Here is a 16,273-nt window from a genome sequence, read left to right as displayed (position 1 = left end):
TTCTTTCTATTTTGAGATCAATTAAACATTTATCTATAATTGCTTATTCTTTTTTTAAAAAAAATAAAAAGTTTCTTTTCTCTTTTTTTACATTTGACTCTTTAATTCATTTGAAACTTAGTTTTAGGTATGGTGTGAGGTGAGACACTACCTTAATTTTTGCCTAAATACTTACCCAAATTTACTCAAAGTCTTTTGTTGAATAATTAAAACTTCCCCACATGCAGGTATTACTTCCTTCGATTTCTGATATTTTGTTCTTTATTTTCAACAACCAACTCTTAGATTCACTACTGTCACTGTTACCTAATTTATTACTTATACTTTTATCTTTATTATTTATTTTCTCCCTATTTCCTTAGGATGGCTTTTGCTTATTTAACTTACTGAGTTCAATGCTCAATTCATAACTTTTATTCTTTTGGATTTAAAATGAAAATATTCAGAAATATGCATTTATCTCTGTGTAAAACATTCCATAAGTTTCCATGAGTCTTTTAAATTATTTTCTAATGAATCTGTAATTGCATGTTTGACTTCAACGGGTATTTCGAGTGTTGTTAACTGGCACTGAGTCGAACATCAATGCTCGGTGACCCCATGTGTTGTGCAGTAGAACATGTTCCATAGCATTTTCTTGGCTGTGATCTCTACAGAAATAGCCTGGCAGGCCTTTCTTCCACAAAGCTGCTGGGTAGGCTGAAATCTCAACCTTTAAATTCATAGTTGATCACAAACTGCTTGTGCCACCCAGGTTCCTTACTTAGAATGTTGTTATTGTTGTTGTGTGCCATTGAGTCGGACCCGACTCATAACGACCCCTCCTCGGGTTTCCGAGGCAGTATCACTTACGGAAGTAGATTGTCCAACCTTCCTTCCGAGGAGTGGCTGGTGGGTTTGAACCACCAGTCTTCTGGTTAGCAGTCAAGTGCCTTAAGCACTACGCTACCAGAGCTCCTTTATTTAGAATAGCATTCTAAAAATTGCCTGTGATGATAGGTTTTTTAGTTTTTTCATAATTTTATTATTACTATTGCTTTGGGATCAGAGTATGTGATCTCTAACATGTCTGCTAACCCCAAACTCCAGTTCCTACTTCCAGCTGCCATATCTAACCACCTATAGGGGTGGGTCAAATCTTTTCATAAGCAACGAATCAGCACCAAGGCCATTAGATTGTTAGAAGGTTCGGAGTTGCACTGAAAAGCTAAGACCGCCAGAATTTAATTTAAAGGGAAAGAAAAATGAATGACAGGTTTAGCATAGAACTGAGAGTTCCAACAGAGCCTGGGATCAGCAACAGAGACATGAAAGAAAGAGCAGAGGATCAAAGAATGGGGATGTGGCCACCTGACAAGGGATTCAGAGGCTAAGGCTGTCCGAAGTCCAGCTGAGAGGCAGAGACAGGGAGAGGTACAGAGTGAAAGCAGTGAGCGGGCACATGTGTTGGTGCAAAGGATGATGGACCACTGGAGCGGTTTCTAACACCAGATTCTTGGTTGCCAGGGAAGCACACTGAAAGAATCTAAAAACAGGGAGTCTTAAAGGGTCTGGGTCTTAATCCCTCACATGGCCTTAAATCTTCTGTGTGGTCTCGAGCGTGTCACTTCTCCTCTCTATGTTGTAAAATGTAGGGCTAGACTAGAGCTCTAAAGATAAGTCTATACTTGTAGAATTGCAGGCTTCATTATTGAAGAGTAGGCGTGGGCCCTGCATGAGAGGAGCAGAGCTGTGGGGAGGTTGGTCTGCAGAATTGGCTAAATGCAGAGACGGTGGGGTAGGGTTGGGGGATGCCACCCTGATGAGAAAATCTCTCCTTGTCATAAACCAGACTGTTCATCAGGTCATGTGCCAGCACCCCTAGCTTTAATGGCACTTGCTTCTTCAGACTCCCTAGTGTCTCCAGCCACCTGTGACTTCTTGACTTCCATCAGAATTGTCATTGATCCATGACTGACTTGAATCTTGTTTTGCAGCCCAGAAGGAAGTTTTCTTGGTTATAGAGGGGAGATGATTTAGGTAGTTCTCTCATATAATCCCTCCTTGGTAGCATCCATTTACCCAACAAGCAAAGTAAGCATGGGTTTACTTGTGCTCACTTACTAATCTGTAGTGAACAATCCCACATTTTTTCACCACATCCAAGATTCTGCTTCTAAGTATGGCTCTCATTTGTCTCTCTCCCAACCCCATAGCCCCTTCCTACAGAATCAAAGCTTCTTTTCAAATTTATCATCCCTGACAGGGACAGAGTACCCAGTAAGCACAGGTAAGCATGGACTTATTTGTGCTTACTTACTAACCAGTAGTGAACAGTTTCACGTGTTTTTCACATCTTTGAAACCCATGTGACACTGTGCACAAGTGAGCCTATGCTCACCTGCTCATTGGGTAATCTGCCCTTGCCCCTTGGTGGAGACGACTTTGGATGGAGAAGAGAGGTTTTGAACAACAATTCTGATTGTCCAATTAGGAACCTCCTAACAATCCTATGTCTGGTTAGAGAGATCTCTAACAGCAAGCAGCTGGTTGTCACTTGAATCTGCATTGATTGGATGCAGAATAGAGAATCTGGCTTCTAGGCTTGTAGCTGCCATTATGTATTATGTATGTGCTGTAGGTGGATCTGTTTCAACATCTGTTAAAATAAGAATTATAATAACAAAAAGACTTCCTGGATGACTCTAAGAATTCTGTGAAATAATGTATATGATCACGTCTCCAACTCTTCCACGAAAGGCATAGACATAAAATGTCACAGTGGGAAAAGCCCTTAGATGTAGCAAAATTTTCCTGTTCAGGAAACTGAGGTCCAGTGAGGTTGTCCCTTCCCCAGAACAACCCTTATGGGTATTGCCTAGGTTGATTAGGCAGCCCTGGACAGTGTGTGCAAATACAAGTGTGCACATTCCCAGGCATATATGTGTATGTTTGTATATGTAAATGAGAGAGTGCAATATGTACAGGTTACAGCTGTTGGAAGAATTGGGGCCACAGCTGGAGGAGCTTGCCAACTTGGTTAAACTTGGCTTCGCTTCAATGATTCAGACCCTCGGTTGTTACTAGTATTCTCCTCTTTATCCGAAAGAATACGGCCAGTTGGATAATTAGCAATAGGCTGATGATTCACGTTAGTTAAATGCACACATTCTAAGCACATTTGACACAGGAACAATTTACATTTGAATATTCTTAAATATGCTCTTAAAACACAAAAGCCTTAAAACAAGAAGCATCACACAGAAGCAGAGTATTTGACAGTTCTCACAGATTCTCATACTTGGCAAACATTTTCAGTGTAACTCAGCTGATCCATAAGTAAACCACCATCTTTTCAATCTAGATAGAGTGGGAATAACCTTAATTTGCTCCCCATAAATCTGAGATTGGGGTATCCACAGAGATATGTAGTTCATATCCTTCATTTTACAGTAAAGGAAACTGAGGCCAGCAAAGTTAAGTGATTCAGCCAAGGTCACATCTTTTGTCAACAGCAGAGCCAGGATTAGCATGTACATTCTAGAATTTGCAGGGATGCCCTTGGGAATACTCTTAGCATGCACACTAGCAAAGATTTGAGCATGGAGCCATATCTTTGGTTTTATAGTCCATTACCTCTCATCTCAAGGCAGTCAAAACTTTTCCTTTTAGGAAATAGTCACACAACTAGTCAAACAACTGACCTTTCTATGTCGTTTGTAAATTCAGTCTGGGTCTCCCTAGGCCTGCATCAAACCAGGGAAAAAGGACTTAAGTTTTTTCTAAAGCTCACTCTGTGCTAGGACTCATCTTTAGCAGCTTTCCACCTAGTAACTCATTCTAATAATACTATAATATAGGTTTCATTTCTCTACTCTAAAGACAAAAGAAAATTGAGGTGAGAGAGGGAAAGTCATTTGAAGCTTCTAAGTAGCAGGGGTGGGATTCCATGCTTAGACACAGTCTTTCCACCAGGGCTAGTTCACAGACAAGGGCAAGGCCATGCTTCCTATCTGAAGTCACATCATATCTTCCCAGTAACCACTACAAATCTAGGAGAGCCTCATTCAGTATTTTCCAGAGTGTATTCCCTGGAACATAGAGAACTTCAAGGGGTTGGGGTGTTACATGCATAAAAAAGGTAAATAAGTTTGGGGAAAGCAGGTAAATGAAGTTAATCAGGTTTTTTAACTACTCAAGTCTTTTCTATCCTTAAACAAATTGAAGCTCTTTAAGAAGAAAATATGATGCTTACCAAATTTACTGATAATGGAACCCTTTGTGACTGAACTTCACAAATAAATATTCCATGGAACATACCCTGAGAAATGCTAATTCAGACACTTGGGAAATAGCTATGAGAGCACGCACTTCAAATAAAAAAACAACAAGAGTGTAAATTTAAGCTCAATGGGCTTTTCATGTTGAACGGTATGCAAGTGATCATCTAAACCAGTTTCAACCAGTTGTTATCGAGTCCATTCCAAGCCATGGTGACCCCATGTGTGTTAGAGGAGAACTCTGCTGCACCAGGTTTTCAGTGGCTGAGTTTTAGGAAGTAGACTGCCAGACCTGTCTTCTGAGGAACCTCTGGGTAGACTCAAACCTCTAACCTTTTGGTTAGCAACCAAGCACGTTAACTGTTTACACCACCCAGGGACTCCAAGTGATAATCTACTTCCTCCAAAAGATGGAGCATCCACTGAGGGGGTCCTCAAAGAAGAGGACTGCATTCCAAACTGCTTGCCCAGTTGGGTAGGCTGGTGGTGAAGCTTGACCCTCAGAATATCACATTCACTGAATCTACACTAGCTGTCTCCAGTTGCTCCTTACACGTGGTTGGATGGTTTAATGTCTCCATCAAGCTGGGCTTCTTCCTACCTGCTTGAGATCTCCTACCAAGCCTTTTTAGAACAAGGTAAAGTATTAATAATGGACCTAATTAAAAAAAAAAAAAAAAAGAGTGTCAAAGGCATAGATTCCCCAAGTATGTTCCACAGAACCAATATTCTATGGAGTATTAAGAAAAGTTAAGCAACATTAAATAATTTCAGATCCTTTTCGATGCCAAGGTGCATTGTGAATAACCAGTGTGGACAGAATGTGCTGTGTTTCTCAAGTTTATTTGACACAGAAATCTTTTCTTTCAGGTCAACTGTTCCACAAAACATGAGTTTAAAATACACTGGTCTAAGGTGTAACCTTAAAGTAAATAAAGCCTTTTTTCTTTTGCTCTTTCTTCTCTCTCTCTCTTTTTTTTTTAAAAGCAAGGAGACCAGACCTTCCACATATAAATTAGAGTTGGCTCCTAGGGCAACTGGATGCTCTGGCCGGCAATGCTGCCACTCTTTCAAAGAGCTTTTGAAACTCTTTCTCAGTCATTGTCTCCAGGAATCAGGACACATTCTCCTCAATATCCTCATTAATGGCAAAGCTTGACCCTTTGAGAGGGCATTGGATTTTGGGAGCAAAACTATGCAAAGTCAAGCCTGATGCTTCATGTCCAGGAGGAAGTAGACAGAAGTGGTTAAAAGTGAGGGCTTGTGTTTAAACCCCTGCTCCCCCGCTTACTAGAGACATGGCATTGAGGAGGCTATCTAAGTCTTCTAGTTCTCGGTGTTTTGTCTGGAAAATGGAGATAATCATACTCACCTCACAGAGTTACTGTGATGATGAAATAAAATGAGATATATAAAGTGCTTAGCACATACCAGATACACGGTGAGCAGATTATCATCAGTCCAGGCAATATAAAAATGATGAATGCCTGGAACAAAGCCTCAGCTGATTTTATTGCATGGCTTGTAAAGGAAGATAATTCTAAAAAGGAATCCAGAAATGTTTAGCTATGGAAGCACAATTGGGAAGAATCTACAGCCTTCTACCAGGAATTCTCTGCAAGGCAAGAGCTATAAATCCTGGTCTGTTTATTTCTGTAAAAGTCTTCTTGCTTTCTTTTCTGAAAAAATAATAATTAGATACCATTTATTATTGAGTGCTTATGTATCAGACACTGAACTTTACATTTTTTACATTAGCACTTTATTTACATTGTTCTAACTAATCCTTACAGAAATGTTTTCCTAAGTCACCAGTGGGAGAGATATGGAACATTGTTTTCTCATCAGCTACCATAGGAAGGGACTTGTAGGGTCCTTTAGACCTGTTGGTTGGGGACTTTATTATTATTATTATTATAACTTTATAACAGGCTATTCTATATTATGAAGTTCTTTCAATTAATAATCCAAAATTGCTGGTTTGTTAGAATTAATAAAAAAATTTTGATCATTTATTTAAGAAGGCCTTTTCAACATCATATTAATTTAAAGTAACCCTGTTTGTAAAATAGAATAGAATTTTTAAGCTAGGGGGAGATTTTTGATACAAACAATTGAATGTAAAGATCTCAAAATGCCAGCCCATGTTTCGTTCAGTCTCTATCCTATTTTGACAATCTGCTTTCAGATGTCTGCCTTCCCTTGAAAATCAGGAACCACTGCCCATGTCCATGTACCACATTCCCATCAGCAATGATCAGGTGAGCTGAGGAGTGGCCATCCCTTTAGGTGACACATAGTTTCTCTGCTTTACCCAGTTACCACCATTTCCTGTTGTCTTACATCCAAATGCTTTTCTGACTTACCTTACCTCCCCAACTGCTATTGGCATTTGAGTTTGAGAGCCATCATTTAATCTGTCACTGGTATTTTATGCATATACAAATAGGTGCACAGGGACATTTTGTGACCTTTCCAGCTTCACACAACCCATTACTGGCAGAACTGGATCTCAAACCCATGTCTCCTGACTTCTAGTTCAGGCCTCTTGCCATTCTGCCATAGCAAGACTAATCTGAAGACTGGTCAATGGTAACTTTTGAAATAAAATCTGATGTATTTTACAAAATGTGATTCTAGTTTTTTGTTTTGTTTTGAATGAAGAAGTGAGAGGGTGATGGTTTGGGGGCTTTTTTTAGAGGGAAAAATCATTGATGTTTCTCATGAGAAATATCTGAAGGAAATATTTTTTAGCAGGCACTGATGGAGAACTATGTGTCAAACCACTAAATTTTATAACTGGGATTGTAGGAAAACCCAGCCTGCCCACACAGACGCTAATCTGATGTTATGGTGTTTCATGTTAAAGTGATTTTCAGATACTATATTAAGGCTAATGTTTATTGAGTAACAGAAACTGTGTCAAGTGCTTTATTTGCATTGTTTCATTTAATCCTTACATTAATCCTATATAGTAGGTACCGTGGTTATTCCCTGTTTTGTAGATGGGACACCACGGCTTGACTACACTTGCCCCAACTCATACAACTAGCAAGCAGCAGAGTGGGGATTTGAACTCATGTTTATCTAACCATGTAGCCCATGTTCTTTGCCACTTGCCACAGTGCTAGCCCATTGGCTGAGCCATTCCAATATAACAATGGACAGCCCTGCAGTCATTTTATAACTCATAACAGCCACAGGATCAACAACCAGTGAGCATCATCACCATCATTACCAGCCAAATGAGTACCATTTTGAACAAAATGGGAAAGCTTATCAAGACTACCTTATACTCCATTCAAATATAGGCAATATATGATTTACCCATTTAGCAATCACCATCAGCTTGTTGTTGTTGTTGTTATGTGCCGTCAAGTCGGACCCAACTCATAGTGACCCCTCCTTGGGTTTCCGAGGCAGTATCACAACAGAAGTAGATTGCCCAACCTTCCTTCCAAGGAGTGGCTGGTGGGTTTGAACAGCCAGCCTTCTGGTTAGCAGTCAAGTGCCTTGGGCACTACACTACCAGAGCTCCCCTCATCACCAGCTTAGAGCTGCCATATTCCTTTCAGGGAAGGGAGAGGCAGCATCTCACTCATCCCTCACAGTACATAACACTGTGCCTGCTGCATAGCAAAACCCCAGAATGTGTTGGCTGAAAGGGGAGGCTTTTACTTTTATTTTGTTACTGCTTGCAACTATGCAATAAGTAAGTACTTGTTTTAGCTAAGCAGATCTAAATAAGTCAAAAAGGAAATTATCATCTTTGTAGTAATGAATTATTATTATTACTATTATTTTATTTATTTATTTTTGCTTAATAATGGTTAGCTAATATTTCCCTTTGGATGTCCTGTCAAAGTGGATAAAGGAGGATTTTACCCTTTATGGGAAGAGATATTAGCCAGCACCCACAGCCAAACTAAGAACCTAGAAAGCCTAGATGTGATTGTTACCTGTAAAAAACCTACGTAAACTCAGAGCAAAACAAAAGAAATTCAAGCAATAGGGTCTAAGGAAAGTCTTTGCATGTTTTGCTTTTTAAGTTCTTTACATTGGAAATCTCTGTTGAAGGAAGTTTGAAGTCATATCTTCATGAGCAAATATCTCTTCACACTTTTGACTCAGCTCACTTCTCATATGTCCACATCCTTAGCCTACATGAAGTCAGATAGGGATACCAAACACAAGGAATGGTGTGAACATGACTAGAACTATCTGCTGGGAGACAAACAGGAATCCTTAAAAAAATCTCTGAAAATATGAATTGAATTCAACAAATGTATAGTAAGCAACCCTAGGTTTCCAATGCCTGGCCTCTGCTTGATGATCTCCATGAGAGATACGAGGCAGATACAGACACAGATAGTTCTAATAAATGACAAGCACTGGAGACATCAGTAAAGTCTACAGAGCCTGATAAAATAGAGGTAAGGGAATGAGGTATGGATGGTATGAATGGAACTTGTGTGTGTGTAGGGTCAAGGTCAAGCAAGATAATTCTGGATAAACAACAAAAAGCCAAATTCTACTCATACAAACTGAAGTGTTTGAATCATATGTCTATAGGAAGTCATTAAGGAGTTCTAGTGCTGCAGTGCCTAAGGCATTTGACTGCTAACCAGAAGGTCAGTGGTTCAAACTCACCAGCTGCTCTGCAGAAGGAAGATGGGGCAATCTACTTCTGTCAAGATTTACCACCTTGGAAACTCAATGGGGGCTGCTATGAGTTGGAAGCTACTCAATGGCAGTGGGTTTGGTTTAGTTTTTGGTTAGGGAGCCATTAAAAGTGTCCAAGCTCAAGAGTGACAGGATAAGAGCTGTGTCTCAGGAAAGTAACACTAATGGAGATGGGAAAGATGGGAACTGAGCAGGGAGACCAGTGCAGAACTCCTGCAGCAGGTTTTGAAAACAAGGAATGCCTCCAGTAGCACACTGGCAGACTTGAAGAGGAGGAGGCACATTCTCATACTGGTTGTGTGGTGACTTGTCCAGTTGGAAGTGGACAGTAAGAGAGAGGGAGAGGGGATGCTTAAGTTTCTTGTCTGAATAACTGAGAGGCAGAAATACGCTTTTCAGTGAAAATATTTGTTGTACAGAGCTAGTTGCACAGTTACAACAATTAATTAATTAGCTAATTGGTTAATCAAAATTAAGAATCAGCACTATGGGTCACTGGGCAAATTGTAGACCAAACTGCCTATAGGATTGAATTGTTCACTTTGGTCAATTCTGGGGCCATCAGCTGGGCACAAACCAAAGCATGCTCACCCCTGATCAGTTAACAGACCTCTTAGCTGATAGGTCTGTTTTCAGTAGTCATTGAGGATAGCTAAAGTCTTTCTTATGTTTGTAATACAAGGAGAAATAGAAAAAGATAACATTCACTATAAGGGTAATATGTTGTTTGTTGTTGTTATGTGCCATTGAGTGGATCCAACTCATAGCAACCCCTCCTTGGGTTTCTGAGGCAGTATCACTACAAAAGTAGATTACCCAACCTAGGCCATGCATATTTTTCCTCAGATAAGCAGTACAGGCCCAAATGAGAAAGGCCTGAGTAAGGATGGATTTAGTATTTCTCTTGCCCATGCTCTTTGTTTTTCCATTTGCTTCTAGTTTTTGATTTATTACAGATTGTATACTTATGTGTTGACTGTAGATTAATTAAAGAATTAATACTACCATTTTTCCTTAGAAGAATCAACTCTGTTCTTTCAAGCAAGGCAAAAATCTCACTGGAATAAACAAAATTTTTTAGTCGTATTGAATTCTTCTATATAAATGTATTTATTTATTTATTTTACTATGATGCTAAAACTAACCCTGGAATTCACTCCCTGCAAATAGAACTCTCTCAGACATTGGAAGGGTTTCATTCATTAAACTACTTCATGAACTAATGGCCATGTGGTCACATTTTATCCTCTTAAATTTGAGTTTGACTTCTGTTAGGAGCCTGTATCATTGGGGATTTTAGTCTGTAGTTGAGAGGGAACAGGGTTGTGAAAACACATTTCTCTAAGTTATGTTCACTAAAAGTACCACTCCCTTCCTTCCCACTAAAAGCAAACTGGAATGAATAATCATTCTCATTGGTTCTGTTTCTACCCTGGCCCTATGAATGAAATTGTTTGCTTGGGATATTTTTGCTTAAAATCACAAATGGGAATTTTCTTTTTTAATAAAATAATACAAAAAATATGTTCTGTATAACTACTCTGATAAATGTTGATTGAACACATTTATTCTTTTTCTCCTCTCTGCAGAGTGTGGGCTTTTATCTTCCTTGTTCTCCAACACAAACTGCCAGCCGGCACCCTACCAGGCGCTTCATATACCACATGTAACTTAGGGGGACACTGTGCCTGTTTTCCTCAGTACCCCAGGCTGACATTTTAAAAAGTACTTCCCATCATGCCTTCTCCACAGAGAATTATCAGGAGGTCTGAAAAAGCTTTTGAGACCATAATTAAAAGATCAGATCGTTAGGGTAGGTGACAGGAATGGGACAGTTTTTTCCCCTGTCCAATAACAGAGCCAAAACCCAACTGCCTTTGTTTGTCAGTCAAACAGAGTTGGTTCTAATTTTATGTCCTCACAGTGTGTAACCAGCCAGTTTGGCAATCTATGGTCATAAATGCCATTCGAATTCATCACAAACCCCAAGCAACGGCTGGTGTGGTCCTGATGGCAAGTCACCCAAGGCCAAACCCAAGTCTCCTGGGCCTGCGTGTTCCAATGGGTTTTGGTGGCCCACATTCCCCAGGCTGTGAACCACACATTTCTACCACTGTAATGATTCCAGGGGGAGTCTCTGGATGGTGCAAATGGTAAAATGCTTGATTACTAAGCAAAAGGTTGGTGGTTAGAACCTACCCACAGGCACCTCAAAAGGAAGGCCGGGCACTCTGCTCCCAGAAGGTCACAGCTTTGAAATCTCATGGAGTGCAGATCTACTCTGGACACATGGGGTTGCCATGAATCAGAAGTGACTCAGTGGCATCTGGTTTTGTGAATGTTCTCAGGGGAGTTCATATTTGGAGCTTTATTTCTTCAGTGACAATGAGCTTATTAATCCCTCTCCTGAGAACAGGGGGAAGCACCGAACATTGGGCAGGAGGGATGGGGAACAAAGTCTGTAGGAAACAGAGGCCTGAAGATTAGAGACAAACTTTGACCCCTTGACAATTTTGCATAAGGTTCGTTACCCCTGGCACAAAGCTACCATTTTGAGGTGAGCCAATGTGAGATTACTGTAGGCATACAGAGTAAGAATTGCTTGCCCTTTTGTTATTTCTGAAACCTGAACTGCTATTAGAAATAAAGGCTGGAATGTTCCATAGGAACTCGGAGCATGGGACACAGGGGCACGGCACACACTCGGTATGGGCTATTTAAAAACCAGTCCTTTGGCTTCCCTCTGTGATTCTAAATGTGTGTAATCACATTACCCCGCAGCAGCCGGTAACTATTTCTATAACATTGTCCAGCATCTGTGCTTTCTGTGACTGGGTCCATCCAGCAAAAACAAAGTGGAGATGTGGTAAGTTGGTCAATCTGGGCTCTGGGCGTCACCACTTATGTCCATCTGGTGCCGGGCAAGGAGTGGCGATTGACACTTCTATTTAATGTGAAAGACTGATGTATTTAACTATCCTGAGGAGAAGGAGGTGCCTTAGCACATCAAAAGGAGGCTTTTTAAATGAGCCATTTATTTATCTGACAAATGAACAATATAAGCACAATTTATCATTTTCTCAGACAGCAAAATCTTGCCCTATGGAAGGATCCCCACATCAGAGGTTTTGCCCCTTTGCGTGCTACAGAGTCTATCATTTTTGGATTTGCTTAATGAGCTAACACTTCCCCTAACCACACTACTAGCCATCCATCAGTCTACTCAATTGTCAATCACCCAGAGACATTAGCCAATGAAAGGACATTAGCCAACATTGTTACATAATTTCAAAACTCCTGATCACGGTTGTGTATTCAATGAGATAGTTAAACCAGCTTCGGTGTTTCATATAAACCAAACTTTAAATTATGTGATTTTTAACTTTTTACCATTATGTAAAATTTTAAAATCTTACCATTTATAAAATGTGCAGCCATTTGACATACCCTTAGCCTTGGCATACCCAAGTGTTTTATCTACTTAAATCTTATTCAACCCCAATAACAAAATCCTTCAGATTATGTATTGTTACTTCCATTTTACAGATGAAGAGACTGAGGCTCAGAGAGGTTTAGTGATTTATACAAGATGACATTTCTAGTTTCTAGTGAGTGGTGGGGTGAGATTTAAAAACCAATTTCAAATCCATGATATTTGCATATGTATATATAACCTAAGCCAAAATGGTCAATTAAAGTAAGAAAAGAAAAAAACAAACAAACAAAAATCTTGAGTCCTGAACCACGCAGTGAAGATTCTCAAAACTCAGTTGATTGATTACATTGTCCAGTTCCCACCTGGAGCCATGTAGCTGCAACCTAAGTCTGTTGCCTGTACCTGAGCACCCGGACACCTCTTAGTACAACGTGGTTTTGCTCTAAGAATTAGTACTCCAGTTGCCAAACATTACACATCAGATCAAATTATACATGTTACATTATACCTGTGGAGAGATCTGATTTCTTAATCAAATATTATCTTTTTGAATATTTTCAGGCACAGACTTGAATATGTGGTTCCCTGGTGGCCAACGCAAAACACGTACATAGCAAAGGCTAATCCTTTGCACTATGCTATATTAATATTTTCTTTCCTTCCTTGTAAGGGGACTAGTTATAAATTAGATGAGATTAGAAAACAGCCTTTTGAGAATATTTTAAGGAATTACCTAGAAAGATCAAGATTTTTTTCCTCACGTGGTAAATCATACAGAGTAGCGGCCTGCCCCAGATCCCCAGGATACAACATCTTGAGCACATATGTTATGCTGGGCTCTGTATTGACTAATTCAAAAACTCCAGGGCAAAATAGCCAAAGTTCCCAAGTCAAAAATGAAACTAAAATAGTGGCATGGAATTGGGATCATTGTTCCAACATTCCAACAACTTCATAAATAGCCATTAAAGTAGATAACATTACAGGTTAGCAAATTTACCATTGCAAGAATCAACCTGTGCTGTTGGTTGCAAGTCGCAAACAAACCCATCCACCTCTCACTTTCCTGATATGCTTTTTCTTTTCAAAATATAATCACCTCTGACAAAATTCATATTGAGATCATTTACTAGCGGGCTTATCCAAATGTATGCTATATTATAAATAGTCATGATATAAATATTTCTCACAAGAGCTGCAGCGATGGTGTGAATAAAAAACTCCCTTCTGAGATTTCAGTAAAACCAGATCTCACAAAGGATCTGAAAGAAAACAAAACAAAACAGACACACACACACAAAGACACACAGAGAACAAACCTTCTGTTAATCCCGTTTAGCATAACAGTCACTATTTTGACACTATTTTATGAAGGACAGTACTGTCCCTTCCCAGATGCAGTAAGAGGGATGAATGTGCTACAGGTTTCTCATAATAATGTTCAGAGGGAAGAAATCTAAGCATGTTCAATAGCAGCTAATAAAAATTAAAATTTTAAAATGCAGCAAAAGGTTAGCACTGTCAGATGGCCAAGCATGCAAGAGGAATCTCCATGCCCTTCTGCCAGTACATACAAAGCCCCAAATACACCGGCTGAAATTCTTAAACCATAAATTAGATACCAAAATGCTTACGGGCCTTACAATGAGATAACATCAGGAGGAACGGTGCGTGGGATGGATCTGGCATTCTCACATAAAGCATTATCTTTGGTACAAGTACACACGGCAGGGCATTTTGGCTTCGCTGGTTTCTTCCCCTCAGTCAGCAAAAGCGCAGATAAGAGGCATAGGAAATAAGCGATTCTTTTCAGGGGGATGCAGGCATTTCCCATCCTTTGGCTTCTCTCTGATCCCATGCAGTCGACAAAATATCCCCAAACATGAACAGGGCTTCTGGAATTCAGATGGTGATCGTCTTGCTCTAAGACCAGGTCACACAGGAGTCCACCCTTTTCCTTGGCCTCTGTATCTCTGCTTTTCAAAACAGGGACCTGCAGCTGATCCGTGAGCTGCTACTCGCTCCAGCAAAGCACTGCTGGGGGAAGAGACCTGTGCGGTGCTGCGAGATGGGAGCGATCCAACCGCTGGAGGAGAGAGCCGACTTGCATCACCAGGAAAACACTGAGCACAGACCAGCCTTCGAAGGCAAAGTGAAGTGATGTAACAGAAAATAAACAGCTTTCTGCTTTCACCGGGAGGCCCTTTAATTGTTACCAAAAATAGGACGGCATTTTGTCTTATTAGTGGGTGGGTGGGCGGGTGGGTGGAAGCATGCATCTTGTATTGGAGCTGGCAATCTCAGAAACCTCTGAGCATTGGCTTTTCATGTAGCAAACAACCAAGTCAGGAAAACTAGCTTGGGAGCCAGCCCTGGCTGGAAAAAAATGAAGTTAAATGAAACTCTCCGTAGCGTTCAGCTCAAACCTTGCTGTTTCCTGCTGAGTCCACCTGATGGATGCCATTGTTGAAAGACAAATTAGAACACATGGAGAATGTGACTTTCAGGGAATGACTTCTCTGACACTTATCACCTGTGATGAATTATGGATTTTCATAATCCACATACACAGAGACACACACATATTATCCATGCCCTCCTTCCATGACGAGAGATGGAAACAGAAGCTCTGATCACTTCTGTGTATAATCCACCCACTTGCTTCTCTGCATCTCCATGTCCCTTCCTCATTGGTAGCAATAGCAACTGGAAGGAACTCCCTGTCAGCAGGAGGCAGCCAACTTTGGCTCCCTGAGCATGAAACGAACAGGCTCAGCCCAGGAGGCTATGATAGGGTGAGCAACACACTGCATTAAGAACACGGAAACCTGGTTTTGAGTCCCAGTTCTGCCATGAACTAGCTGAGCATGTTCCTGGATCTATTTTCTGTCTGTAAAATGGAGGTGCTTGTATAGAAGTTCCATATTTGTTATGAAAATGGTAACCAAAACCAGTCACTGGTGAGTCGATTCCCACTCATGGCAACCTCATGTGTGTAGACTTGTGCTCCATAGGGCTTTCAATGGCTGACTTTAGGGAAGAAGATTGCCAGGCCTTTCTTCCAAAGTGCCTCTGGGTGAACTAGTACCTCCAAACGTTCAGTTAGCAGCTGAGCATATTAATTATTTGTGTCATCCAGTGTCTCCAGAAAACAGTCACTGTAGAGTTGATTCAGACTCATCGTTGGCTATGTTAATGCCATACTTGAGGAGATAGTGGATGCTCCCTGGATAAGGAAATTCAGTTGAAGAAGAAACAACAAAAGGCACTGGCACTGAGAAGGGAGGGGCATGTCCCAGAGGGTAAGAAGATGTCTATGTTGGAGAAGAAGGAAGACAATGGACTCTCGAACCTCCTGCCAGGCTGAGGGCAATCATCCTTCAAGCTGGCGGGGCCAGAGGAAGTCAGTCCACAATCTTTTCACCTCTGGCCTCTTAGAATGAAATTTTTTGAAGGTTTGTTGAAGCAAATGCGTGATTTCAACATAAACTCATCCTGCCCCAGAGTCTGATGCGCTGACAGACTACCCTTTCCCTCTCATAGCACACCCCCATACTCACTCAGTCACTCATTTAATTCCTGTAAGCTCTGCAGGCAAGGGCAGCAGCAACCATGTTCATTCTCTTATTTGATTACTGTCTGTTTACCCCAGAAGCCTGTAAGTGCCATGAGGGCAGAGACCCTGTTGTGAGCCCAGCACCCATGTAAGCAATAACAGAGTACAGTCCGTTCATTGTAATCAAATGCTCATCCAAACAAGCTTCAAACTACAACTCAGAATTACAACAAAGGGACTGGACCAGTCAAGGAAGTCAGGGGACACTTCCCTGCAGAAGTAATGACTGAGCTGAGTTCCAAGGTTAAAAAAAAAAAAAAAAAGTAGTTGAATAGTTGA

The 16,273-nt window shown here is 40.6% G+C and overlaps 1 protein-coding gene across 1 annotated transcript in view; it reads right to left on the bottom strand.

Moving 5' to 3' along the window:
- LGI1 (leucine rich glioma inactivated 1) overlaps positions 1–14,236 on the bottom strand; it is a 41,116-nt gene extending 26,880 nt beyond the window's left edge. Inside the window, exons 1-2 of the mRNA XM_007951276.2 lie at positions 14,022–14,236; positions 13,569–13,640 (exon numbers count right to left, since the gene is read on the bottom strand). Coding sequence (XP_007949467.1) covers positions 13,569–13,640; positions 14,022–14,236 — 287 coding nt within the window. The remainder of the gene's footprint in view (positions 1–13,568; positions 13,641–14,021) is intronic.
- Between the last annotated feature and the right edge of the window lie 2,037 nt (positions 14,237–16,273).

This window comes from Orycteropus afer, unplaced genomic scaffold, assembly GCF_000298275.1.
Source record: "Orycteropus afer afer isolate SDZICR_OR568_19922 unplaced genomic scaffold, OryAfe1.0 scaffold00293, whole genome shotgun sequence".
Classification (NCBI taxonomy): domain Eukaryota; kingdom Metazoa; phylum Chordata; class Mammalia; order Tubulidentata; family Orycteropodidae; genus Orycteropus; species Orycteropus afer.
Note: the sequence above shows the minus strand (reverse complement) of the source record. Positions and strands in the feature narration are given on the sequence as shown.